The sequence below is a fragment of the Fringilla coelebs genome (genome assembly GCF_963513975.1).
Source record: "Fringilla coelebs genome assembly, chromosome: 1".
NCBI lineage: Eukaryota > Metazoa > Chordata > Aves > Passeriformes > Fringillidae > Fringilla > Fringilla coelebs.
Genome location: NC_140028.1, coordinates 125,836,871 through 125,864,718, shown reverse-complemented (window position 1 = coordinate 125,864,718; position 27,848 = coordinate 125,836,871). Strand labels below are relative to the sequence as shown.

Sequence of the window (27,848 nt, the reverse complement as noted above, 5' to 3'; positions counted from 1 at the left end):
AAGGTGACTGGTTGTTAGCTAGATATCCTTGCCCACCAGAGTCCACCTATGCTCATCCTGGCATGTCCTCCCTGAAGAGCATTATTCTTCAAACAGAGCATAAAATTACATGAATGAAAATCAAATCAGCAGTCTGGAAAAATGTAAGCCAACCTTTTCCATATGTTTAATTTAAATTGAGAGATAAAATCTTCTTGCTCTTCACACTTGCCAACAGAAATGTCCAAACAACACTATTTTGCACATAAACATTCTCAGAAACACAGATAACAGTGACTATGTTAAATCAGTGAAATCTTCACACTTTCAAAATAAGCTGTGAACTTCTCAATTCATAAAATCTGTCCTTCAGGCATTTAGTTTTCTCCACACTTTCCAAAAAACCTAATCAGTAATTACATATATTTTAAACATGTTCACCTCTAAGCTTTATTTTGTCATGGTCTAATCTAGGCCAATTCATGTCACCCATTCTGTTTTTTGCCTTATGCACAAGCATAAATGTACATTTTCCTTTGAATGTTCAGGCTACCTGTATTACAACTCTGGTTTTAATTTCAAACAAGTTGGCTATCAACTGAATTACTTGTAATTAGTGAAAGGGGTATTTTCACTATGGCTAAAACCTTCCTCAGACTTCATACAAATCTTATACAGCTGTTTTTCTATTCACAACTGGCATAAAATTATTTATTATTATTATTATTTTAGATTCTTTCCCAGTTATGGTGACACTATTTAGGATATGTACACACATGGGAAACTGGTTGTTAAAAGATTATAGGACACACAACATACTAAACATCTAGAAATGAAGTGGACAGTTAGATCTACTTATTTTTAATGATTGTTGCTTTATCTGAGACACCAAACCTTAAGCTGCAGGTTTATAATCCTGTTACTGGATCTTTTGCTAAGAAAACGCCAAAAAAGGTGAGATCAACCAAAGCTCTGTGAGGCTCATAGCTGCAAGAGAAAATGGAAATTCACTAATATATTTAGCAATGAATTCATGCTATTTGTGGTATCTACAACTCAAAAAAGGAAGGAAAATGTAGAGGTTAATTTTTGAAATCTAAAGCCATAGCAACAGAGAAGCAATCAATTATGAATGAATAACAATCTATCTAGAATCAGAGATCTGCGAGCACTATGTACATATTGAAATAAGCCTGATTCACTGGGAAAAAAAAAAGATAAAAGTTTAATCTTTAAGAAACTAAAGTCTGTATTCTTCAAATCTCCACTATGCCATACAACAAATAAAGCTCTCTCTCTCCTGTATTACCCAGTCAAAAAATACATGGATAGTTTAATATGGTATAATCATGTTTAGAAATGGCATTGTTTGTTGGAATGGAATTCTCTGCTTCCTTTAAAAATAATTAAATTATGTTGGGTATTACAGGATGAATACAGTGCCGTTGTGTACTGACTAGACACACTATTCTGTAGCAACACACGCTTTGTAGCAAGTCCATCTGGGCTGTATTGGGTTAGTGTGGCAAGATTTTGGTAGTGGGAGAGGCTACAGGGGTGGCTTCTGTGAGAAGCTGTCAAGGTTTTCCCCAGGTTTGCCAGACCCAGTGCCAGGCAACTCCAGTACAACCTGCTGTTGGACAATCAGTAGTGTTAGTATTGCTTCTGTGATAAGGAAAAAAGTTATTGTACAGATGGAATTGCCACCTGGGAAAATGGGACTGAGAATATGTGAGAAGAACAGCTCTGCAGACACCAAGGTCAGTGGGGAAGGAGGGGCAGGAGGTGCTCCAGGTGCCAGAGCTGGATTCCCCTGCAGTCCTTGGTGCAGCCCATGTCCCACAGCCCACAAGGATCACGGGGATGCAGAGATCCACCTGCAGACTGTGGAGGAGCCCCACGGCAGAGCAGGTGGATGTCTGGGGGGCAAACCCATGGGAGACCCATCCTGGAGCAGGCTCCTGGCAGGGATATGCAGAGTAGTGCAGAGAGGAGCCCATGCTGAAGCAGGTCTCCTGGTAGGACTTGTGACCCTGTGAGGGACCCATGCTGGAGCAGACTGTGCCTGAAGGAAAGCACCCTGTGGAAGTGAAACAGTGTAGAAATTTTCCAGGGTAGAAATCCATTTTGATTTAGGTGAAATGTACATCTTTGAATTAAGTCTGTAGCTTGCTGTTTAGTCTCACTGCCTGTTCTCTTGAAGGGCCTGTGCTTAGAGAGACTGCTTCAGCTGAAGGACAAGAGATAAGGGGGGAGGAGGGGAGTAGACAGAGCAGGGCAACCTGACCCAACAGTTCCTTCTGAAGAGTTAGTAGCAAGTATCACATGAAATCAATAGAATGAATATGTATGAATGAACCTGTTGTGAAATTATGTGCATATGTATTTGAGAGAGCCATAAAAAGAGACCTGAAGTTTGCAGAGGTACGCATGCTTTTTGAGGGGAGTAATCCCCGCATGCATCCAGCACTGTAATAAATACACCAACTTTACAACTTTCACAAGTTCTGGAGTTTTTGATCTTTTCTGCAAAACAGAAGAGTGACCTGCGTGGGACAGACTCTGGAGAAGTTCCTGGAGGACTGTCTCCTGTGGGAAGGACCCCATGGCAGAGCAGAGGAAGGACCCCTGTCCCTGAGCAGTGACAGGAACAACATGTGATGCACTGACTATAGCCCTCATTCCCTGGCTCCTTTCACTGCTGGGGGGTAGGAGGTGAAGCTTCAGAGGAGGTAGAGCTGGGAAGGAGGGAGGGGTGGAAGGAAGGTGTTTTAAAAATTTATTTTATTTCTTATTATCCTGCTGTCATTTTGTTAGCAATAAATTCAGTTAACATCCCCAAGTTGAGTTTGTTTCACCTGTGACCATAATTGGAGAGAGAACTCTCCCTCTCCTTACCTCAACTCATGAACCTTTTGCTATATTTTCAATCCCCTGTCCAGTTGTAGAGGGGACTGATAGAATGGCTTTGGTGGGTACCAGTCAGAGTCAACCCACCACACTGGCTGAACTACTTTTGAAGTAAGATGTCATGCAATAATAGCTTGATTAAATTATCAATAAAATATTTCAATGCACTTCTCATGACAGTAATGAAAAACATTTTAATAGGATCCTATTTTGAAGAAGTGCAAAAGTGGACAAAAAATCAGACATAAAAAATTATACTTATTAAGATAATCACAATGCAATTATATGATCATCTTTTCCATGACAAATTATTTTGATGGTCATGATATGTTAAACTATTAATTTCTAGTTCCATCTCTTCTGTATGTATTCCATTAAAATACTGCAGAGCACATTACAACAGAAACATGAACAGTCTCTGACAGCACTTTGGCACAGTAAATATCCCAACTAAAAATTATTATCAAAGTATTTTTCTAAAGAAATAAAATTAACTTTAGAGTATAAACTTTAGCAGAACAGTTGCTTAAAATAGATTTATTTTCATTTGCTTTCACAAACTCTATGCAGTTTTTTTAAATAAAAAATATTTTTAATATAAAACCTTTAAGAGATGGACATAGGATAAAAAGAGTTTTTGTTTATTAAATGAAGTATTAAAGCTAAAGCCCATTTGAGTGGGCAAGAATGAAAAATTACCATTGCCATAATGTGGAAGACCCTGTTAAGAAGCAAGGGAATTCAGGGTGTTCCACTTCTAAGACATAAATTTCTAAATCCCTTACAAAGCTTCTGACTCTGGTCCAGTCAGTAATAAGTAAAAATTGTAATTGCTGGAAAGCTAAACCTCTAGAAATGTAAGTAACCTCTGTGAACTGGTTGCCTCTATCTATTTTCCAAGAAATAAAAACTCGCATCTTCTGGCACCTCCAGTTGGCAAACTTGAAGAGGCTGTGTGGGGCTAGACATGACCACAATGACAAAACCATTACACTAGTAGTAATTTAGTAGTTTTTAACAGCATTCCCAAAATACCATGGCTGGCAGGCTAACAAAATGTGATTTTAACAGTTGACCAAGTAGTTTATCATTTTGCTACAACAGGCAGGCTATCAAAATGTCTTGACATATGCTACTGATAAACATGATATTTACTGCTGCAATGCATACAATAAAGAACACTTAAGCTAAAATGCCAGGAACAGTCTTTAGGCTGCATGTGAAATATTTTCTTCAATGTTATCTGTTCACATTTTTGCTCCTGATGTTGCACCTTCTGTTATCCCTCACTTATCTGTTACAGATACCATTTCTCATATTTTGTGGCTCAGAAAAATACTTAATGCATCTGTAAGACCTATGCCATAATCAATATTTTTATATAAATAATAGAATAAACTGTGAGGAAGGTTGCACACATTGACTCTTGAGGCTTACAGCGGGTGGGAGATTCCTAAATGAAATATGGAGAAGTCAATACCAGATTTCTCTCTAAGTGTTTTAGAAGAACAATATGGGAATTTTTTAAGTAAAAGTGGATTTTCTTGGCACTGATCAACTTAAATAATAATTTTTAAAAAGCAAACATATATTTATTGCATTGTGACATACTGATTTTGTTGTTCATTAAGTGAGTCACCATCACTCACAAAACTTTCCAACCACCTGAAACTAGATCTTCTCAGAGGTTTATGTAACTCATACATATGTCATTACTTTTCACAAATATGTGTTCAAAACATATTCTTTTTCTTAAAGGCCAAATATTCCATTTGGCCTTTTTCTTAAAGGCCAAATATTCCATAGAAACATTCCATATTTCTATGCCCATATGCATGGCTGAAGGTGACCCCATCTGCCACCCAATGCTACTCCTCTAAGGTACAGACAAATGGTTCTGCATGTAATTTATAAAAACTTTGTTCTGAAAGAAGCTATTCAAAAGCATTAAAAGTATAATCACTAGGACATTCACCCAGTCAATCCAAAGATTTATTCTTTGTCTAGACCTGTGGATTGTTGTCAGTTTTAGTTCTTCCTCATCAATATTCAGCTAATGTTTTTTGAAGAAGAAAGGTGAGACTATGCAAACAGGAGAAATAGGGGCCATTTTCTCCAGAAGGTATAGGAAGCATATATTGCAGCAAGTGTGACACAGTTCTTATACAGCATCAGAGCAGTGGAGGAATGGGCAAAACCCATGTTCTTACCAAATGCAATCATCTTATTCATTTGTCAACTAATGCAGAATTTAAGGTTTGTGCACATGTGACAAACAAAGAGTAGCTATAAAGTATACACAGCAGAAGACTGTGGAGTGCTGCAACACTGACAGCTACTTGTAGCTATGAAATATATCAGAAACACATCAGTTATAAAATATGCTTATGTTTTATTCATGAAAAATAACTCTGAGCTCAGGCCCCACCATCAGAAATTACAGAGCATTGAAAGTATCTGTGACAAATTACATCCAAGTATCATGTCTAAAATATTTACCATCGAATACCATTAAAAATAGCAATTCACAAGTACACTTTATTCTTTAGGAGGGGAAAAAAAGATGTTTCAAAACTGAACTTTTAAAAGTCCATACTAAGACAGTGGAATATGTTTTTAAGATAGTATAAGATAGTCTATCTTAGTATAACGATTTAACATACATTAATATTAGGGTTTTTTTTTTTTTATTTTGGCCTGCCTGTGACTTTACCTGCCTTCAATGATGAAACTTAGCATATTTTTCAAAACTGAAATTAAGTTACTATTGCAAACCCTTATAAATCAGTCTAGTGCATCTTGGGACTAGGGTGACTTGCAAAAAAACAGGAATAAAGGGTAAATTCACTAAAAATAAGGCTTCTTATCTTTGTCTGGTTAACTTGTATCTCTTTTCCAAAATTTCTTACTAAGAAAACTGTAATATAGGGAGTGAACATTTTCTTTCAGATGTCCTCATTAACTAGAGAGAAATTTAGAAAGAAAACATGCTCTTTACAATGTGGCAGCACATAAGTATTCCCTGGACTACTTAAGGTGGAGGAGGAACCCAATATACACAAACAACTGTAATAGTCCTGCAAAGCCTGCTTTTCCTTATATATAAAACTATATATATATATATATATATATATATATATCCCACTAAAGTAATGATGAACCTAAAGTAATTACAGGGACTCATAAGAATCTTCTCTACCACTATCAGACAAATGGACACAATCCCCCACCCTTTATACATTATATGAGATGGAGATTACAGTTTTCATATTCTTTTGTTTGTTTGTTTTGTTGTTGTTTGTTTGCTTGTTTTTCTGGACTTGGAGATTGCTTGCAGATAAAAAAGGGTTCTGTTCCCAGCTCAGCATTCAGACAAGATGCCATCTGATTATAGCCTGGTAGGTTACATGAAAACAAGGTTTATGCAATCTCTGTCTCTGTCCCAAGTTCCAATAACCTTGAAAGCATTATCCAGCTTCAGTGGAGTTTGAGAGATAATATCGTTCACAGAAATTTCATAGAAATAGATAACCAGACAGGAGGCACGAGGAACTGAACATTTAGGAGCCAACATTAAATAACTTCCTATCCAGTCAGCAAATTTCTACAAATTTCCACTTCTGAGCATAGCAACCTCCTCTTTGCTGTCAAAATGCTCTGCAGTAGAAGATGATAAGTGCATGCAGTCATAACAGAAAATATAATTTAGGTAAATAATAGCCAACCAGGAAGAAACTCTGCAGAAAAACAGGCTTCATTACCTTCAATATTCACAGAATTAGCTTATGTTCCTAAAGGATGAAATAAATGTGGACAGCCTGAAGTTTTTTCAGATAACCAATGTTAGTCAATTGCTATTCATCTTAGGAGAAAATTAGAAGTAAATATAATTCTTCACTGGTATTTCTAGGGTCTAAGTCTCTTGCTCACAGGACCTGGAAAGCTGCACACTGGTGCAATCAGCTCCTTTATGGATTGCTAACTCCAGACCTTTCAAGGCCTTGACTCACTTATCATATCCCAGCCACAAAACTCAACTTGAAAGCAGATTCATTGCTTGGATTTCTTTACTGATGCACTATCAGAAGTATAAACTGCACTCCTTTAGTGATCTATGAGAACCAAGAGCTTATATTACTTGCAGCTGTCCCATAACTCAGTCCAAAGGTAATGATTTCAGCTTCTCTCTTTCTGCCATCTGAGTACTTCTGCTTCATACCCCTCCTACTAGGACTAGTATTGCATGCCACCCCTTTACCATGTATCTTTGAACTGATTAATTTCTGTGTCTCTGTTTAGGCATGCAATCCTCATCTAGATATAATTTATTCAGTTCATGCAATATTGGATGCTGTGCATTCTGTATCTCTTTACTGCAAAATATTCTTTCATAATCACAGGAACCCTGTCTTGATTATCCCAACCTCGGTCTCATTTCAGTAACATTTTCAGTTAAGTAATATATTTAAACTTAAATATGTTAAGTTTAAATAACATATTTAAGCACTATTTCTAAGCTTTACATCTTCTTACCACATATATTTCTTTTTTTTCCAAGACTATACACTTCACCTTTATATTATTGTTTGTTATGTTTTCCTTGAATTATTTTAGCTTATACCAAATAAATTATATTTAAGGTGACCTTGAGGATTTATGGCTGAGCTTGATCCTTACAGTGTTTCCATTTCTCTTTCTACAATGCTAGCTTTAACATGTACTTTCAAAGTGAAAATAACACAAAGCAAACAGATAGTCGGAGATATGTTCCCTTTCATCATGACAGCTGTAAATAGATAAAAACCCCAAACCATTTTGTTTGTGTCAAAGCTATGGAGGAAGGGCTCTGCCAAGTAGTAAGTCTTTAACCAGAAACATGTCTATTTACTACAGTAATGGAGAACTATCTCTAAAGCCCTTACTGATTTCAACTATTGTTTCTATCATGACAGGGGAAAAAACTCTGTCCAACAGTCTCATAATATTCTTGCCTGCATGGGGCTTTATAAGTTAGATTGAGAGCTGGAAGCATTGGATAAAAACTACTGCAGTTTAAGGTGCAAAATTCTAATTTGATAAAAAATCTCCATGCTAATTACAATTTACCAGTAAAATTTCTCTTGAAAAGTTTACCAGTAATATTTATCTTGAAAAATTTAACTGCCAGATCTCAGTGCGACCTCTCAAAGTTACTTCAAAAACCTTTTTCTCGACCTTTCTGACACATCCCCTGTTGTGTGATGATTCAGGTCAATATGATTGGCCATCACTATTATTTAAAACAATGTCAAAGGCAAAGACTTGGTGCTCTCACTTTCTGTTTGTACAGCTGAAAGCTATGAGTATTTTTCACAGTGCATTTTGTGCTCCCTGGATCAATGTATGGTTGAGCCAGATCCAAAAGCTAATAGCCAGTGAAATTACAAGTTAGACCTGAGCCTTCCAAATTTGGGATTTGCTGATGTTTCAAAGCGAGATACAAACTCCATACTGATCCTGAGCATGACAGGCACCTGTTCAAGGTAACTGACATGTACCGTTTTGTAGGTAAGAACTCACAAAATACCATGGTCCATCTTGCTGTACAATGGGTATCTCAGGAACCTTGAACAGTGATGGGCCAAAGATTCAGGTGGAGATCTACCAAAAGGACATGGAACATGCCAGCTTTTGCCGAAATTGCCAGGAGCTCGACCGTGCCTGGCTAGATAAGTAGAGCCAAGCTAGCTTGGCTTGGATCTACTTATCTAGCAGGATTCACCATTACTTGAACTGGATAATGAAAGCTAGACACTGCTGCAAGCCAAGACTTCTAAAACTCCCAGAAAACAACAAGAAGTTCCAAGGATAAAGAGAATAAACGGGCTGGCATTAGCCTGGTTAAAAATAAATGAAGATTTTTTTTTTTCTCTCTCTCTAAGCACATGCTTGGTTGGGAAAAAGTTCTTTTATGTGCTGACCATATGCTGGTCCCACTACCAGGTGCTGTGCACACTACAGGCATGGCTGTACTGCAGGTGGCCTCAGAGCTGCACCTGCTCTGGGTGGCTGCTGGAGGCAGCCTGTCTCCTCCCAGCCTCTGGAGCAGCCTGGCACCCTGCCCCAGCCTCGTGATCACCCCAAGCAGTCCTAAGAACCTCCCTTCCTCATTCTCTCCCTCGAACCCTGACCTTGTGCTTGTCCTTGCGCTGCAACACGTGGTGTGAATCACAGAATTACCCCCAGCCTGATTCATTCCTATAGCTGGGTGGAGGTTCCCAAACCAGGCAGAGCTTCCTCCTGCTTTCCTTCTGAGCTGTGTCCCCTCTGCACAGATCTCATCCCTTTGGTGCTCACACATCCCCACGGAGTCGTCTGGAGCATTTCCAAAGACAGCAGGTAATGGTTTTCATGAACAAGAGGCAGACCCATGAAGAGAAGCCGTCACAACAACAATGCAGCTCATCTTGTCCTGGCAAATCTTTGGGAGAACACCCACGCCCTGGATAAACATCCGCTGTACAAGCAACACTGTATAATGTGCAACACTGTATAATGTGCAACATTGTATAATGTATAAACCACGCTCCTTTCGGGCGCCTCTTTTTGGCTGGCTTGCCACCCCTTTGCTCCTAGGAGGATCTCATTTCTCCCCGAGCACAAGGGGGTGAAGAACTTCCACCAGAGCTACCAAAGAGGACACAGAGCATAGCGATGGTGCCTCACAAGGTACCATGAAGCTGAGGACAGAAGGAGGGTGCGCTCATAGCTGCGGGCAGCATGGCAAACTAGCAACAGGACGAGAGGACATGGGTTTAACATGACTGGGCGGTTAGGTTGGACATTAGGAAGAATTTCTTCACAGAATGGGTGATTAGGCACTGGAATGGACTGTCCTGGAAGGTGATGGAGTTACTGTTTCTGGAGGTGTTCAGAGAAAGACTGGACGTGACGCTTGGTGCCGTGGTCTAGTTGACATGGTGGTTCGGTCATAGGTTGGACTCGACAACCTTAGAGGGCTTTTCCAATCTAGATGGTTCTGTTAATGGGATTCTGAACGACGGCTGACAGGGAAACCCCGGATGGGATCCCGCTCCGTCCGCTTTAGACGCTCTGCCGCAAAGCGGCGATGCGCGACCTCCCTATTCCCCTTTCCCCGACCTTTGATCCCACTCCCAGATACGGGATCGCCCCGCACCCGGCGGGACGGCGGTTTAAGAGCTATTCCCGAGCCTTGGGCCGCCCGGGCTCCGGCAGGGCCTGGAGCGCAGCGCGCAGCCGGCTCCGCCCGCGGCCGGGCGAGACGGGCCCGGCTCCGGCTCCGGCTCCGCCCCGCGGCTGCGCACACGCGCGATACGGGGCTCGGCGCCGGCCGCAGCGTCGCTCCAGGAGCCTCCGGTTCTGCCGCTGTGCCGTGCCCGGCCCGGCCCGGCCCGCGGAGCCCGCACCGCAGGTGGGGACGGAAGGGCGCTCCCGCGGCCGCCGGGGTGCGGGGCGCTGGCGGAGCTGCGCGCCGGGCGGGGGTCGCTGCGGCCGCCCCTGGGCCTCGGCGGAGCCCGGGCAGGCCCGCGGCGGGGCGGGGGGGCCGGGGGCCTGGCCTGGCCTGGCTTGGCTTACCTTGCCTTGGCCCTTGCCGTGCCCTGCCTTGTCCCTGCCCCGGGACGGCTCCTGCGCCGAGACCACCCCAGGCCGAGCGGGGACCGGGGGCCGGCCGGGCAGCCTAGCAGCAGGCGAGTTCGCCGGGCCTTGGTCCAAGCCTGCCGGCTGTAAACTTCGCCATGTTTGTGAGAGCAGCTAGCGCTGATGGACGAGAAAATCCCTAAACCCCAGGATTTTTGAGTCCTTTATTTTGGCAGCGCCCGCCTTACCGCTCAGGCAGTGTCCGAGACGGGGCTCTGTAACGGGGTCGGGAAAGGCAGCGCTGGTTGTGCCCGCCCGAGCTGGACGAGCCTGGGCTGCCAAGTCACTGCCTTACCCTGCCGCGTCCTCCGCTTCGGGGGCGCTTGAGGTGTTCGCGGTTAAGGCGCAGACGGTGGTTGCGATTCGAAATCTTTTGCTGTATTGAAAAAGAAGTAGGTTTGTAATCTCAGGTTTATACGTTTGCATATAAAGGGTGAGAACATCAGCCTGACTTGCTGGAGAAGTGTAACAGTTTCGTTTGACTCTATGAAGTTTCACTGAGTTTATAAACAAAGTTGTTTCCTCTAGTTTTGCATGTAGCTCAGGCTGTGGTGGTTCAGTCTGTCTTGTGACATTGTTTGGGTTTTGTCCATGTACCATTGTGCTGCAGTGCACAGCAAGCAGAAGGGGGCGGTCGTAAACAAAAGCCACTTGTCAACATTTTTATTTTAACAAACTGTGAATTCACGGAAATCCCAGCTAAGTTCAAGGGTAATGTAACATCAGTTGCAAGGGAGACTGCACCAAAGCAGAGCTGCTCATGAAGTAAGATTTCTGACTTTGGTGACAGCATGGAAGCTGCCCAGCTCTCCACGATATATGGAGATGTTATATTGTCAGAGTTACTGCTGTTTAGCCTCTTAGTGCTGGATAAAAGATCAACATGTTTTGATTTGTGGTCAACTGTAATAAGGTTCAGGCTTGGCTAGGGGAAAAAGCATGTTGGTGAATCTAATTTTGCTTAAAGATGGTTCTGTGTTTTCCTGTTTGAGAACCAAGATGTTTCTCCCTGGTCTCTGGCACCATTAAATTTAGTTATTGAAGCCCAGGTACAGTTGGCATTGAAGGATGCACCTGCTTTAGTACTTTAATTCAAATAAAGGATGTGCTCTTGAAAGGAGTTCCCAGTCAGCCTTTCCTGCTGCACTTTGGATCACAGTGTGATCAGGGAGTGTGTGTGAACTTTTCCTTCTGGAAGAAGCTAAAACTAGAAGATGCACTTCAGTTGTCAGTGGGTGTTGGATGAAGTGGTGGCAGAACAGCACGATCCCTAAGCTTTCAGATCTGTAATTGTGACAGCTATTGCCTAAGCTGCAAGACTCAAGTTCCATAGCTTGAAGGCTGTAGGTCAGCTGCAAGGAGAAAAGTAAACAAAAACCCCATGTGAAATAATTGTCAACAATGTCAGCAGCTTTTTCAGGATTTTTAATAGCTCAGTAGTTTTAATTTTCAGTTCAACAATTTCCATTATTGAATGTCTCCCAAACTTAGAGTGTTTTAAAAGTGCTGGAGCAGCAGAAAGGTAAATAGCTTTCCTGCTTGTAAGGTTTTAATGACATAAGTGAAAAAAATAATCCTGCATATTTGCTGGGCCAGTAACTGGGACTAGTTGGCATTTGTTGACTTACTTTCCTTCTCCCATATTCACCTAGCCTTTGTGGCAATGTAATGAATTAATGTTGTGTTTGCACTGTCAATCAGTATTGAGATATTTCTGTTCTGTCTTGAGTAGTTGGTTTAAAATATTCTGGCTTATTTTCCTCTTTTAATCTTCCTCTTAGGCCTTCTCTTTAGTGAACCAGCATGATAATTCCTAGCTGCCACTCTAAAAATACCTCTTAATGGACAAAAAATCCCCCACGGAAGTGTTGCATGTTCTTTCTTAATCAATTGATTGATCAATTGATTAGTCAATCAATTTTAATCAATTTTATTCCTCAAAAACCTGATGAATTGAGTGACTACTGTCTCTATATGTTAGGTAACTAAAATAGATTATGTGGATCACCTGAACAGCTAAGTGCCATTACTGTAGAGGTTTTTTTTTTTTCCTCTTGGAGATTTTTCCTCACATGTTGCAAACTGGGGTGTTTCTGCTTACTGCACTTTTTTACAGACTTTAGTTTCAAATGTTCTGTGTTTCAAGGTATTTTCAGTGTCATGGCTAAAAAGCTACAGTAATGAGGAAAAATTAAAATATACACAGCTAACAAAAATGTTTTTGTGAGTGATACTCTTTTTTAAACAAGTCTTTTTAAATGCTATATACTGGTAGCTGCTATGTTTAAGTAACTCCCATTTTTCACTTGACTTCCCTGTGAACTAGTCATCTTTTGAATTAAAGGGAGTCATCAGTTTAAATACCAGGTGATCGATATTTCTAGCTTGGAAACTAACAGCTAATCCTATGTTCTCAAAACAAGTCCAGGCTAAAAAATTTACTAAAATTGGGTCTGTCATGTGTGTAGAATTTGCTCAAAATTGCTTTCTATGGCCCAATGTTGATTTTTTTTTTTTTTTTAAATACAAAGATTAGTGTGTTGTGTTAAAGCCTGTACAGTAACAATCCTTTGAAAAGCTGTTGCAACTTTTGCCTGCAGTTGTACTGTTCTAACTTTAAAGGCCTCTCATTGATCCCCTTTCAACCTGGAATTCAACCTGTGCATAGTGGAGAATCTGAACAAAGCTCCCAGTTTATTCAGGTTCTTTACAGTTTGGGATTGACTCCAGCTTGACCAGACCTTAGTGCTCTGCAGGTCCTAAGGGGTGTGAACAAAGGAGAACTGAGTCTTGTCAGACTATGGCCACACACTAACAGTTACGTGGTGCAGAGGAAAAAATGCAAGCCATGTTTGAATCATTCTCCCTGAAAACATCCCTCTGACTTTTTTTTAGACATGGGAAAATCACTTTCTCACCTGCCTATGCATACATGCAAGGAAGATGGCTATGATGGAAGCTCGGTGTCTGATAACGTGAGGAATGGTTTAGTTCACTCGGAAGTGCACAATGAGGACAGCAGATGTGGAGATGTGTCACAATTTCCCTATGTGGAATTTACAGGAAGGGACAGTGTCACCTGCCCAACCTGCCAGGGAACAGGAAGAATTCCACGAGGTACGTTTCTTTGTTTATTATTTTATTTCTTTTTTTAACCTATAAATTTACATCATAACCCTATGCAGTTGTAATAATGCATAACAAATAGCTTTTCAATTCAAGATGAAGTTTTCTCATCTTTATGACTTTTTTTTTCACCACTAGGCATTTTGTTATGCTAGATGAGTGTAACAAATTGGGTCAGCTGTTACACCTTGGTTGTTACAACTTGGATCTCCTGGTCTGTACAGTGCAACTGTTTCTTTGTCCTCAGCTTTGAATCCACACATAACCCTAGGTCGTGCAAGTTAAATTAGCAAACCTTTAGTTTCATCCCATTTTATTGCATCTTTTTTTTTAACTATCTATTTTAAACTATTTTAATCAATACATAACTGCAAAAATAGCTGCAAATACAGACATGGAAAAATAGACCTGGGCTGCAACACCTCTTCCCTAATTTATAGTGAATTTTTTTGCCCTCACTGCTGCCAGTGTCCCTTGTTTTCCTTTATCCTGCTTTTGTCCCACTGGTGTTTGCTAGGTGGATAACTCCAGCTTGGAGTTGAAAATATATAGGTTCTTAGACTGCCTCGGGAAGGAGTAGGCTACACAGCATTACTCTCCATACCTAACAGTTTTATTTGCTTTGCCTTCATACTTTACTTTTCCTCTTGGTAAAACATGCTACTTTGTTATGCTTCTGTCCTAAATGATAAGCTCCCTAAATATTTATGGAGACCTGTGAAGGGAGAATGTGGGATATCTGAAACCAGGCAGAAGGAGAGCCAAGTGGGCCAAGGCACAGCATTTTGCTTCAGCAGTGAGATTTTCCCTTTGACGGGGGAAGAGCTGATGACATGATTTCATGTCAGAGTTTGCCTTTGCCAGACCTCTTACCCAAAATAGATTATTGGGTGTAAAAGCTCTTGGAACTGATTTTGAGCAACAGCTCAGGAAACTTGAGTGATGTCTGTGCCATGTTATCCTTCTACATGTGCTTCAGTGAGCTTAGGTTATGACACAGTTCACAAACACTTGCATCTCACCTTTGTAGAAGGACCAGGGAGCACAGAATATTTCAGTGATTGCAAATACCCCAAGAGATTTGTGTTTTAGCTGCTAAGCTTTCTACTACAACATATTCTTGGAGTACCTCTGAATTCAGCAAATTTCACCTGGAAAAGCTATGAAACTAAAAATTACCTCTGCTAGAAAGGGTAAAAAAGTTTGTTCTGTTAACTCGTTATCTTGAAATACTTGTTAATATTAATAGCATGTTTTACTCAAAGTGCAGAAATAGCAGGATTTCTATATTCAAAAACTTCTTATTTTCACTGTAGAATCATTGGATGTAATACTTTTAAAATGTTAGTTAATTATTTTATTGAAGGTTTTGCAGTAACTATAAAAACATGCACGTTGTGTATACATTCTAATTAAATTATGTGGTTGAACTTATAGTGAGTTATTAGAGCTAAGAGGATTGTGATTGTTTGTAATCATTCCTTAGTATTTTAGAGAAGAAAAAATGTCATGTTTGGAGGTCATTTGAGGGGAGAGGGGAAAAATTAAGAATGACAGCATGACTAGTAAGACTATAATTAATACATGATATGATGGCTAAACTATAATAAATCCATGAAATTATGTTTTGTTACTTGGACTTTCATTGAAGTAGAGATGAAAATCTGTTATAAATTGGTAGAAGCTTTTTAGAATGTGATGTTTTGCATGCTGCTGTATGCTTGGTTAGCATGTTTTGCTTAGCTTAGTGATTCAGCATGGACTCATTGCCAAGTGCTTGGTTAGCTAAGTGATGATTTGATCAAATTCTGCATTTGGCTTAAAAATTGCAGATTTGACTTGGCCTTGAGGCCTCTGTTCTCATACAGTTCCACAACAAATAGCAAAAGCTCTACTGGCAGATGTAGTACACGTATTTTCAACTACTCATCTGTGCATGTGCTCTTTACTTCTGCTGTTAAGACACCCCTATAAAAATGCTGTCCAGTGACATAACTTTCATGGAGAAATTAATGGAGAAATTTTGACTTCCAGGGTGCTGTAGCTCAGCAGCACCATGATAAATATGGTTTTATATACTTCTGATTTCAGAATGCCATGTATGCATAGCTTGTGTTGCCCAATCACCTGTATTGTTAGCTTTGGTTGTTTCAGTTTGGGCTTGTTGTTTGTTGGGCTTTTTTAACCAAACCTGACCTCTGCTTTTTCAGAAGAGTACATGCAGAATGCCTTCTGGATCAATTCTTACTGCCCAAGCTTCTGAACGTTTTGTCCCATGAGTTCATATGGTCTGGCATAAATAGCTCAGAGCTGTTCTGCATCTCTTTTTGTCCAGGAAGTGGTATGCCAGAGGAAATACTGCCTCTGGTCATGTGTGCAGCACAGAGACAGAATTTATTGCTGTTTTGGTCCTTGTGGACTTGGTGTTTTTTCATCTTGATGTTGCGTAAGCTATGCTCTATTTCAGAAAGTGACATCAGCTACAGTAGCATTCGACCTGGGTCCTTATCTGGAATTTAAATGTTTATCTTTAGTGTTTATTCTTTGGTGCCACTAAGTTGTAACGGTTACTCTTTGTTTAAAAGAGCTGCAACAACACTTCTTCTTTGTTTAAATTCTGAAAGGGTGTTTTTGTTTCCAGGGCAGGAAAATCAGCTGGTAGCCTTAATTCCATACAGTGATCAGAGACTGAGGCCAAGAAGAACGTAAGTCAATAGCTGTTTGTGATACCTGAATCTACAGTTAATTATTCTCTTCTAGTTAAAATTCAACAATTCAAAGGAGATAGCAATAAGAAGAATCAAGCAAAAAATCACTGGAATGCTTTCTTGCATTCATTATTGGAAGAATAGGGCTTGTGGGTAATATCAGCCATAACCTCTAACTCTTGGTGAGTTATTTATTAACAGGTGTGCATACTTCCATCACAATACACCTTAGATAAGTACAAAGCTAAGGAATACCGTATGACCTATTCATGTTTACAGTAATGATGTATGTCTTAATCTCTGTAACATCCTAATTGATCTAAGCAGTCACATCCTCACTGTTAGAGTTTGAGTTAATCTGTAGCATCTTTGAGCCACTACTACAAAATAAGTCACTTTAAATTAATTTGTAATATTCTGATTTTTGCAGCTAGAAAAATCAACAATTTTTGATACAGCATATTTCATTTTTTTTCCTAGGATCTACTTAGGGGGTTCACTACAATCCTCAGGTCTTCTTGTTCTGACATGTTTTGCTTTTTACTTCTTCTTTTTTTTTTTTTTTTTTTTTTTTTTTTTAATGTTTGATATTTTTGTAGTAAACAGAAATGAGTGCCAGGTAAAAGAAATATATTAGCTTCACATAATACTATTCTGGATCATCTATCTGATGTAATGGTAGTGAAAATATGAAGCGTATTACTTTGGTGTTCAAATCTTGACAAAATTTGAGCTGAAGTAGATCCTTTTCTTTGTGGAGGGTTTTTTTAATTATCTCTCACACCACTACCACCACCCCACCCTCCTATACGGGCGCACACAGCCACACCCACAGAAATACACCCTTTTCTATTAGCTTAATTGTACATTTCCTGCTCCTTAGCTGAAGTCCTAACACTTTCTCTCAAGTTGGGATTCTCTGTCATAAGAGCTTTATTTTGTGTTCTGGGTGTTTTTTGTGAGACTTTCACAAAATGATGGAAGTTGTGCTATAAATAAATGTTAAGAGGAAGCGGATTTGTTTCAAAGTGCATAAATGTTTACCTCTTCCGTTTTCCTTTGCAAGTTACAAATGTGGGGATAACCACATTATTTGAAATGTGGTTTCTGATATTTATGCAAGAGTAACAGCTGTTTAAAACGTAGCTGTGAAGTGCAGCATAGTTTTTTTTTTCCCTTTTTGGAAGCTAATGGAAACTAGAAATAGACTGAATTAATTGTATTCACTAGTCCTGCTCCTTATCACTTAAAATAGCATGTCATTGTTTTTTAATGTGCTTTTCATTCTGATTTGTGCTTTTATTTTCCTCCAGAAAGCTGTATGTGACTGCTTCTGTAACTGTGTGTTTGCTACTCTCTGGGCTGGCTGTATTTTTCTTGTTTCCTCGCTCAATTGATGTTCAGTACATTGGTGTGAAGTCAGTATATGTCACTTACGAACAGGAAAGGCGGATAATCTATCTCAATATTACGGTAAGTCTGACTTTTTGGGTGTTTGAAATGCATGAATGCAACAGGAGATACTGCTTTGAGGGTTTAATGTAGGTAGAAACTGTGGTCTGGCTGAAAAGCTTAGTTGGTGACCAGTTTGAAAAATGTGACTGAGCCTGCTGTGGCTGTTAGCTGTAGCTAACAGATGTAGTTACAAGCTGATGCTGCGTATTCTGTTTTCAAGGGAACAGTAGCTTTGGAATTCTCAGTGTTGCTTTTGGAATATGTCTGAAATGTAGTGTGTGTATGTAGGAATGCTATTTGCTATTGCCTTGGTATTATGCCTCTGTCAAAATTGGTGTTGAGGAAAAATACTTTCTTATCTACCTTAAAACTTAAAGGAGCTCTTCCCAGAAGGTTCGTAATAACCTTCATACAGGTTTGCCTAAAGACTTTTGGTAGAGTTCTTCATTTTGAATAAAGCAAAGATGCCATGGGAAAAAGAGGTCCTTTGATAGCTAAATTTCCTGGAAGGAATAATCAAGAATAGGAAGAAATGCTGTATTTGAAGTGGAGGGTTGTTACCAGAAAAGTTGTGCAGAAGTTTGTGTTACTCAATATAATCACTAAAGAAACTCAGAAGTGATGGTGACCCTGCTCCTCTTTGCAGTCTTCACAGGCAGGAAAATCTACTTGCAGAATTTCTGATATTACTGTCTCTTGTTCAAGATTCAAAATGCTTGCTCATTGAGATACACAGAATGGATAGATGTAACTGTTTTGTGTTTGTTTTTTCAGAACACACTTAATATAACGAATAACAACTACTACTCTGTTGAAGTGGCAAATATCACAGCCCAAGTTCAGTTTTCAAAAACAGTTATTGGCAAAGCACGGTTAAACAACATCACCAACATTGGTCCACTGGATATGAAACAGGTAAATAGCTTAGGCTTTCAAAGTTAAACATGTGTTAATCTTCACATATAAATCTACTTACTGGTGTTTTCATTGCCTTTTTTATTGTGTTTTTTTTTTTAGATTGATTATATGGTGCCCACAGTCATACAAGATGAAATGAGCTACATGTAGTAAGTGTACTCACTTTTAAATATCACACGGATCTTATTAAAAGTTGCAGTGCTGTTAAAAACAACTTTTTCCAAAGTTAACAGCAATCTGTTTGATTGCATTTTCTTTAAGTTTAGTACTACTGAAAGATAGGTAAACCACAATTGCTTGATTAGTTTCATATAGTGGCTTGCTGTACCTGGCTGTAAACCATTTAAATGGTATCTCTGTTATGGTATTTTAGGGCTTGGCACTAGTTAGGACTGCTGCTTTAGGGGTGGAAGTGCAGGTGTCCTCCCTGAACAAATTCTCAAGTAACTTTCCCATAACTTTCTCTGCAGTAGAAGGAAATTTGTATGTAGTGATAGACAAATTAGGGGCTTGTCTTCACATATTGTGTACACAATAGCAAGCAGCGTTTACAGCCTGCCCTTTGAGTGGCTTTTTTCATAGCTCCTGAAAGTTCATTTGTCCAACAGAGTGTTACCTCATTATGTCTTGGTCACAAACCTCAATTTTAGTTCTCTTACACTGAAATCCAGACTGAACAGAAAGAGTTAACTATTGAGGCTTCAGGTCTGTGTGCACTTCTAGTGGATGCTAGCCTCTTTGGGATTAGAGAAAACCTTGTTGCTTTCAATTGTTAGAATAAAATTAAATTGATGTGAAATGCTAAGAGAGGCACAAACTTCAAATCAACAGAAAACGTTGAACCTCTGTCACCTTTTAAAAGTGTGTAGGTTAGCTTTATGTAAACACTGAATCTTGTGAATCTGCTCACACTTTGGGTGCATAAATAGCCTTCATAGAACTCATGATAGTGCTGTATTTTCTTACAATTTGGATAAGCTGAGTTCACAAACTCTTTATAGTTTATTTTTGTTGGTTCAGGGGGAAAGAATGACAAAGGCTGCAAATAGGAATGCAAATATTGTAGGTGGCTGCCAAGCAGTCTTACTGCACTGATCACATACTTTTCATTCTAGAGCTGATAAATTTGTGACCAAGAGCAATGATTTAAAAAGCAGGGGTTAAAAGTATGCACTTACATGGTGCCCTTTATGACTGGTATGTAGGCATGTGTCAGAACATGTAAGTCTGAAAAGGTTATCTTGCAAGAGAACAATAACCTTGACTTTGGAATATCTGTATGTTGGTTAAAGGTTATTTTGTATAATATAGAAGTGGATGACTTAAAAAAATAGGTGACAAAATGATACTGACAGGCTTTAAATGTAGTGGCTCAGGTTAACCTTAGTTAGCTTCTGGAAGACGGAATGAACACTTTCTGAGGACGCTTTTGTTGTGTCCTCAGCATTAGCATTACATGAAAGCAAACACGTGTGAAGACAGTATTTGTAAAAGTACTGTGTATGTACTGTGTATGTAGCAGTGATCCAAGTGAGCACACAGTCACTGGCAAATTACTCTGCTGCCATTGCCAGCAACTCTGTAGTCTCTATATACAGACAGCAGAATTTCCAGTTGAGGCCAGAAGTCTTGCTTTTCAGATAATTACCCTGGAAAAGTTTGATGTAAATCTAACAATTGTTCTTCTTTTTTTTGCAGTGACTTCTGTACTTTACCATCTATCAAAGTACATAACATAGTAGTGATGATGCAGTAAGTATGGTAGTCTTCCTATGTGTGAGAAACAACTTCAGAAGCCATGTAATTCTCATTAACATAATACTCAAATATTTAATCCTGGAGTCTTTGCATCATAGATAAAATGAAGTCAACTTGCTTTTTAGTGTAGTAGCTTTATATTTACAGAAAGTGAACTGGGGCTTTTGACAGGTTCTGGTGGTGTAAAGACTGGATTGAAAATCATTGTCACTGTATCCGCTGTGCAGCTGGGCTGTAGCCACGGAGCTACTGATGTCTCAAAAACTTTAAAATTACTTTGTTTATCAGCCACTGTTCAAAACTTGCTGTGAACTTTGGTCTTGAAGGAGTTCATGGGTTTAGTACTCTGTTAGAGACTGCTTTGTGACAGTGCTTTTTTGTGACAGTGCTTTTTGTGACATTGCATAAATTTCAGAATGGTGGGGTCTTTTGTTGGTGAGGGACCAGGGTGTATCTTTAGACTAGATATAGCATAGCTTGTAGCTTGTTTAGTCATTTGCTTTCTTATCACAAACAAGAAATATTATTTGTAGTGGTAGATTTTACAAGTACACCTCAGCTTTAGCATCTTTAGAAAAAGGAACGAAATGTCTTTCATGGAGAAAATCTATAGTGGTAAATCAGTAATGTTCTTTATTTGAAACATATTTTGTTCCAAAACCTTTTCCTTAATAACCCTAGCAATATAAACACAGTGATTTTTAGAATAGGAAACTCAAAATCTCTTCTCTTCTGTCTTTTTAAGAGTGACAGTGACAACCTCGTACTTAGGCCACCCTGAGCAAATATCCCAGGAGAGATACCAGTATGTGGACTGTGGAGGAAACACGACCTACCAGCTGGGCCAGTCAGAATATTTAAATGTCCTTCAGCCTCCACAGTAAAAGCACCTGTTGGTTGGTGTGGAATGACTGCAGGTGGTGCTTGCAGAGATCCTTTGGACAGAACTGGTGTTCCATTGAGTGGAGAGTACGTGTGATGTACAGCATAGCAAACATGGAGATCTGTACACTTTAGATGCAAGGAGGGAAAGGTGCAAATTGTAAATAGGTGCACTTGTTAAATGTTGTGTTTTCCCCTTCTGTTTGCTTTCTGTTACTGTAAGCACTTCTGTCAAGTTGTGTGGTAGGGGGGAGAGGGGGAATATCAGATTCTTGAACAGAACTGGGACTTTTCCTTACAGTGTGGTACATCAACTTAGAGTAACTGTGTGTATGTCTGTGTTTAGGTGAAATGTGTCACTAATGAGCATTTTTTAAAAGTAATACTCATAAATTTTCAGTTTATACTTAAGTTCTTGATATTTGACTATTGAAAATGGAATGTTACTACTTAAATAACAAGATTACTTTGAGGTGTCTGGGTATGAAATTTCTATTAGTAACCCAGTGGCAGTAGCTCTTTATTTTGGGATTCTACACTTTATTTGCTATCCATGATTAGAGGTGACATGCAGTCCATGAAAGCCAGGAAAGGTCTCTTGAATGACACTATAGTTGAATGTGCAGTTTCTAGAATCTGGCATCTTTTCATTCATATTCCCTCTTGCTACCTCTGGGATGTTATAAGGAGAATATGTGTTGTTAGATTTAAAAACTAAAGAAACAACCCCCACAGCAATTACTGACAAAGGAAAAATACAAGACTCTAGAAAACAAACAAGACTTTACCAGTCTGTTTTTTAGTAAGCTTTTTAGAACAGGTATTAAAATCAAGATTGCGCAGTTGGAACTAGGTGGGAAATTTTGAGCGTGGGTTTGAAGAGCTTGGTGTAAATTTTTGTGATTTTTACTGTTTTAATATATTCTGTACCTAAGCAACTTTTAAATGTTAATATGTTGGGTTGTGTTCATTTCTGGCTCAGGCTCAGTAGGGAAATGCAGTAGTTATCTGTACCTCCAGAGCACTCAACGGTCACATCAAAGTTATGTAAGGGAAGATGAAGCAATTCTTTCTGTAGGAGTGAATGCTGATGGAATTGTGAGATTACTGACTGACAGCACAAAATAGTTTCTGTAGCACAGTTTGCACATGTGAATTTCTGGGGTAACTGTCAATCATGATGATTATAAACTTTGGGTCCAAAGCTGTTTGACTCCTAAAGGCTGACTGTTCTGAGGGTTAACTTTTCAATCAGCTAGATCAGGATTGTTTTATTTCTGAATTAGGTGAGATGCAGCTGTAAGAAGGTACTATTGAGACTGTTGCATTGTAATGAAAAATGTATTTTTTAAAATAGGTATTACTGGTTTTGTGCTGCCTGTCTCCTGGAAATAAGCTACACAAAATGAATTGGCAATAAACACAATAGAAAAAGGCTTCTGAGTAACTTGCCACTAACAATCTCTGATGCTCCAGTACTTCAGTGAAGATATATATCTACATTATTCTCTTCTTTACTGGCCTCTCTTAAATGGACCTAAGGGGGTAGGTGGGGAAAAAATGTAGGTGATGTAAGACTCATCTGAGACGTTAAGTAACCCTAATAACCACCCCCCACCATGTCAATTGCTCTGAGCACTTACTCCGGAGTCTAGGAAAACCTTTGGAACCCCAACTGTCATATAGTTGTTGTCATATATCAGTTTCATGTAATTGTTGATAAGATGAAGACTTTGTCTTTTGCCTTTAGAGAACTTCTGTAACTGGAGTAGTCAATTGAGATGACTTATTGTAGTTATATTCTGAAGATTATTCTTGATTTTGGGCCCTTAAAAGTAGACATTCTTTATTACAGCTCACAGTCACGAGGGAAACTAGTCCACAACTGACTCACCTTTCTAGAGTTTAGATGAGTTTCAGTCCTGTAGCTGCTAAAATGCATTTATAAGCTTGTCTGATAGTCTATAAAGATACAGGTGATAACTAAAGACCAGGAGAGTGGGGAGCTGGCTGGAAGCAGAGAGCTAACCTCATGATACCTGGTGTAGAAAGATATGCTGATAATGGCAAGTAGGGAGAGAATGCTGGTTTAAAATATCAGAACTGAAGTCTGCCAGCAAGTGACACAGGCTCTTTTCCTCTAGGCATAAATATTTACACACTGAAGTGTTGTTTTTGTTTGGGGGCTGTTTGTGGATTTTGAAATAGAAAAAGAAGAAAACAGCTGTAGGCAGATAGTTATATTGATTTAAAACAAATTTTTCTTCAAGGATGAAAAGTAATCTAAAATAACTGGAATGGCACAATGATCACATTATTTGGTGACAATAGTGAATGCTGCTTTTGCACAAGCATGGCAGGGGGAAGTTACACTTTATGCAGTGTTGAGACTCAAACTGACTTTTGAAATTTTGGTGTACATGCTAAATCAATACTTAAATCTGTGATTCTTAACCTTGCATGAAGTGCTTGGAATTCTCTGATTTAAATTAAATAATTGAGTGGAGTTATTCTTTCCATGTATGTGTCAGAAGAGAGAGGATAAAACTCAGTTTATTTCATCTAGGATATCTAAACATCAATTTGTGATAGACTTACTACTGAATGATGAAGAGTTCTCATCTTAAGAAACGAACTGGGTTAAAAATCCCACTGAATTCACAAATTAAGTCAATAATGGGAGAATAAAAGGCTTTAGGTTCCAAGTGCTAGAATTCCCTTGCACAGCTGTCAGCATATTACTAACCAAATAAGGCAAGTATTTCAATTAATCTACTGATTTTAATATAGCATTTCATCAGATAAACAGGTAAACATCTGTGTGAATATTTTACTTGTACTTGCTTTATGTGACCAAGCTTGGAAACATGCTAAGGGAGCAAGGGAACTCATTATTAACTTTTATAACTTTGTAAACAAGGTATCAGTATAGATCCAATTGCCAGACCTTTCATTTTTCACATTAATTTTATCTTGATCTTAAAATAAAGAAGGCAAACCTTTCAGTTAAGTTGTAAAACAATAAATACAATTCTCTCCAGAAAGTCAGCTTGAAAAAGTAAAACATTTTACGTGGGTTTTCTTATGTGTGTCTTCTGAAGTGATTCATATTTCACTTGTAATTTCCTCTGGTCTTCAAACACTATCAAATACCTTTATGCTGATATTGCAGTGTGTTTATTTCTGGTAGAATTCTTTTCACTTGAATACTTTGTAGCAATTCCTTTACCAAAACCTGTTGCACTTTAAAATGTAAGCTCTGATAGTTGTTTCTTAAAACGGTAAGAAATATAGTCTGGTTGTTGCACTGTAATGGCACTATTGAATATCAGCTTAATGTATTCTGTTTAAAATAACTATAAAATTTCAAAAATATAACTGAAGTATGGAACACTTAAATGCATAAAAATGTTGACTATTTGACCATTGGAGAACAAAGTTATTATACATTTCAAATGTACTTCTTTAATAATAAAAGAATTAATAAATAACCATCTAAGATCCAAACCATCAAAGACCTAATCATCAAATATCTATTTGGAGAGTTTTAAAGGGAAGCACTCTTATTAAAAGATTAAATAACTGAGATTCCTTAATTCCTGGTGTGGGAAAAAGCCTGTAGAAGTTAATTCATAATTTCTTTACTCATCTCAATGTCATAGGGATGGTTGCTTAATTCCTAATCTTTTGTGAAGACAAACCATAAGTATCTTTTTACTCTGTGGTATAACTTTGAAGTTCCTTATGCACTTCTGATGTGTGCATGACCTTGATATTAACATTGTAGTGTTTATATTTTGCAGCCTGATGTTGGCAGATTTGAGTACATGTTTTATTTGACTTTGCTTCAAATTGTCCTTGCAGTTCTGCAAGTGAATATATTTTTTCATAGCAGTGCATTGCAAACATGCCTGGGCTTTTTAGCATGAGATTTATAAAGGGAACCATTTAAATACCAAACCTCTAAGTGCTTGGATTGAGCCATGAGGGTCTTTAAGCTGACTGAAGTGCTGTGCCCTCATGATGGAAAGGATGGTGCTTGGAGTGGTATGAGAGAAATTTCTATATTCAGGAAGTGTCAAAAGAGAAATAGTGTAATTTCTTATTCAGCGTTTAAGGTTTCCCTTTTTTTTTCCTCCATTTATTTGAGGGGCAGTAGTTGGGGTTTTGTTTTTCTTCCCACCCCCCCTAATCTGTAGCAAGACATCTGTCTGTTCCCAGACAGCAACTTCTGAAATGGGTGACTTGTTCCAGAGCTGGGCAGCTGCAGGAAGCTTCACGTCAGCTGAAGTGCACTTGTAGAGTTCAGAGATGAGAAAGACCAGCAATGGTACCTGTAAGACCTGAATTTTTTACTTACCTGTCTAACAAAATGCCACAAGCCTAGTAATGCTTTCAGGCTTACCGCTACTGAAAGTATAAATAATGCAAATGCAACAAGTGTACTTCAGCAAGGGACTACTTGCAACCAGCAAAATATTTGTTAGTGATGGCCCTGGTCACACCAAAAAGTCTCATTTTTTTCCTTTTGGCCCAGGGAAGGAGGAATAGATCCCAGCCAAAAGATGTTGACAATTATTTGGCAGTGGCAAACACCCAGTGTTTGTTCCACTTCAGAAGTCACCTTCCTATTTTATGTTTAGCTTGGGAAATCTGAGGGTTATTTTGGGGTAGTTCTACTACATTACAGCTATTGCCATGTAAATCTGCTTTTCCATGGGTAGGCAGGCCTGTTGGCCAGGAAAACCAGTCTGTATGGGATCTGCACACTTCGTGTGGAGAGCCCTTCAGTCTAGTGGGAGACTGTTCAGTGGGAATAACATCCTGATCCTCATACTCTCCTCCAGCCACCTGGAGCCATCCTACAACTTGGATGCCCTGTGTTTCCTGAGTACTGAAACTGCTTTTGCTTTGCATGGGCAGGGATGTTTAGTACCACACATGTAAGTGTATTATGGTGCCTGAGTATTCTGGGTCTGACTGACTGTGATTTAGTTTTTTTATTTGTTTTAAGGAAGCAAATTTAACTGCTGTTAACATCCAATGTACAGTGTGCATATAATAGCTTGAGATATGTATAGAAATACTAATGAGTGATAACTATTTTTGTAACTTAAGATGTTCTTGTAGGTGTGTAGCAAACAATCTATCCAGTAAAGCATGATAAAAACTCTAGAAGTCAAAGAGTATTTTGGAATGACTTGTAGAACACAGAAGCTATGTTAATGTAAGCTAACTGGGGCACAAGGGATCTTGTTATTCAGAGGTTCAAAATCTGGGCCTAACTTCATTATGAATATGTTTCTAGACAGGATTGTTTGACTCAAAGAAAGATATTAAATTTTCTATTTAAAAAGCTTGGATCACATATTTTTTTTTTTTAACTGACTTAGTATTTTTCTCCCCTTCTTCCCTGTCTCCCACAAGTTTTCCCTTTATCTCACCATGTTTTCCCACTAGCTTTCATGTACTTTCAAGGATATGACTTCAATTTTTGTAACTTGGCATTCCATGATGTGAAGACTTTGCAATCTACTTTTTTTATACTATGTTTTATTGTGTTAAGTCTGTAATAAAACTTGAGTATCTGAAAGCTGAACACCATATGTGAATGAATTACTTGGGCTGCTGTGGTGGGTTGGCCCCTGCCACCAGGTGAGCCCCCACGCCATTGCTCACACGCTCTTCCCTCCCAGTAGGATGGTGGAAAGAACTGGGACAAAAGCAAGAAAACTTGGGTCAGGATGAAGACATTTTAATACAAGAAGCAAAGCTGTGTTCACAAGCAAAACAAAATAAATTTATTTCCTTGCAGCAGGCAGGTGTTTACAACAAGAGGATAAACCCATAACCCTGGTTAGCCTTCCTTTCTGTTTTTCCTGAGCTTTTATATCTGGGCATGATCCCATATGGAATAGCCCTTTTGTCAGCTGGGAACATCTGTCTTGGCTGTGTCCCCTTCTTGATCACTCACAGCCCAGGCCCTGCAGGTTTGGGCAGACACAAAGGGGGAAGAGGCAATGAAAAAGGAAACCTCTGGTGCTGTGTGAGCTCTACTCAGCATTAGCCAAAACATTGGTGTGTTATCAGCACTGTTTTATCCTCAAACCCAAAGCACAGAGCTGTATGGTTGGGATGCTGTAAGAAAAATTAACTCCATCCCAGACAGACTGAGTTAAACCTATCTGCAAAGGGACTTCAAGGAACCATTGTTGCTGAAAAACCCGAATCTTTGAAAACTGGGCAACAAAAAACATGACTTTGAAACATTCAGAACATTCATAATACTCAAATGTTACAAATACCTTCACACAGATGTTTTGGAACAACTTAGTGGGATATTTTTAAGGTTTGTCTTGGAGAAAACTTGTATATTCACAAGTGCTGCACCAGTTTTCTGGTTTGGATAACAAATGGGGTCTTTGTATGTAGAGGGTTTTTGTTTCAGCTTGT

At 39.0% G+C, this 27,848-nt stretch overlaps 1 protein-coding gene across 1 annotated transcript; it reads left to right on the top strand.

Moving 5' to 3' along the window:
* Nucleotides 1–10,194: 10,194 nt before the first annotated feature.
* TMEM106B (transmembrane protein 106B) lies at nt 10,195–26,994 on the top strand. The gene is made up of 8 exons (XM_084222796.1): nt 10,195–10,321; nt 13,444–13,665; nt 16,316–16,379; nt 17,696–17,855; nt 18,612–18,752; nt 18,855–18,904; nt 20,454–20,507; nt 21,259–26,994. Exons 2-8 carry the CDS (start codon nt 13,446–13,448, stop codon nt 21,395–21,397), a joined length of 828 nt encoding a protein of 275 aa, XP_084078922.1. The 5' UTR covers nt 10,195–10,321; nt 13,444–13,445; the 3' UTR covers nt 21,398–26,994.
* The last annotated feature ends 854 nt before the right edge of the window (nt 26,995–27,848 follow it).

Coding starts and splice junctions, on each gene's coding strand:
- TMEM106B (XM_084222796.1), top strand. CDS start 13,446: ATGGGAAAATCACTTTCTCACCTGCCTATGCATACATGCAAGGAAGAT. Junction 17,856..18,611: donor TAATCTATCTCAATATTACG/GTAAGTCTGACT, acceptor TTGTTTTTTCAG/AACACACTTAATATAACGAA. Junction 18,753..18,854: donor GTCCACTGGATATGAAACAG/GTAAATAGCTTA, acceptor TTTTTTTTTTAG/ATTGATTATATGGTGCCCAC.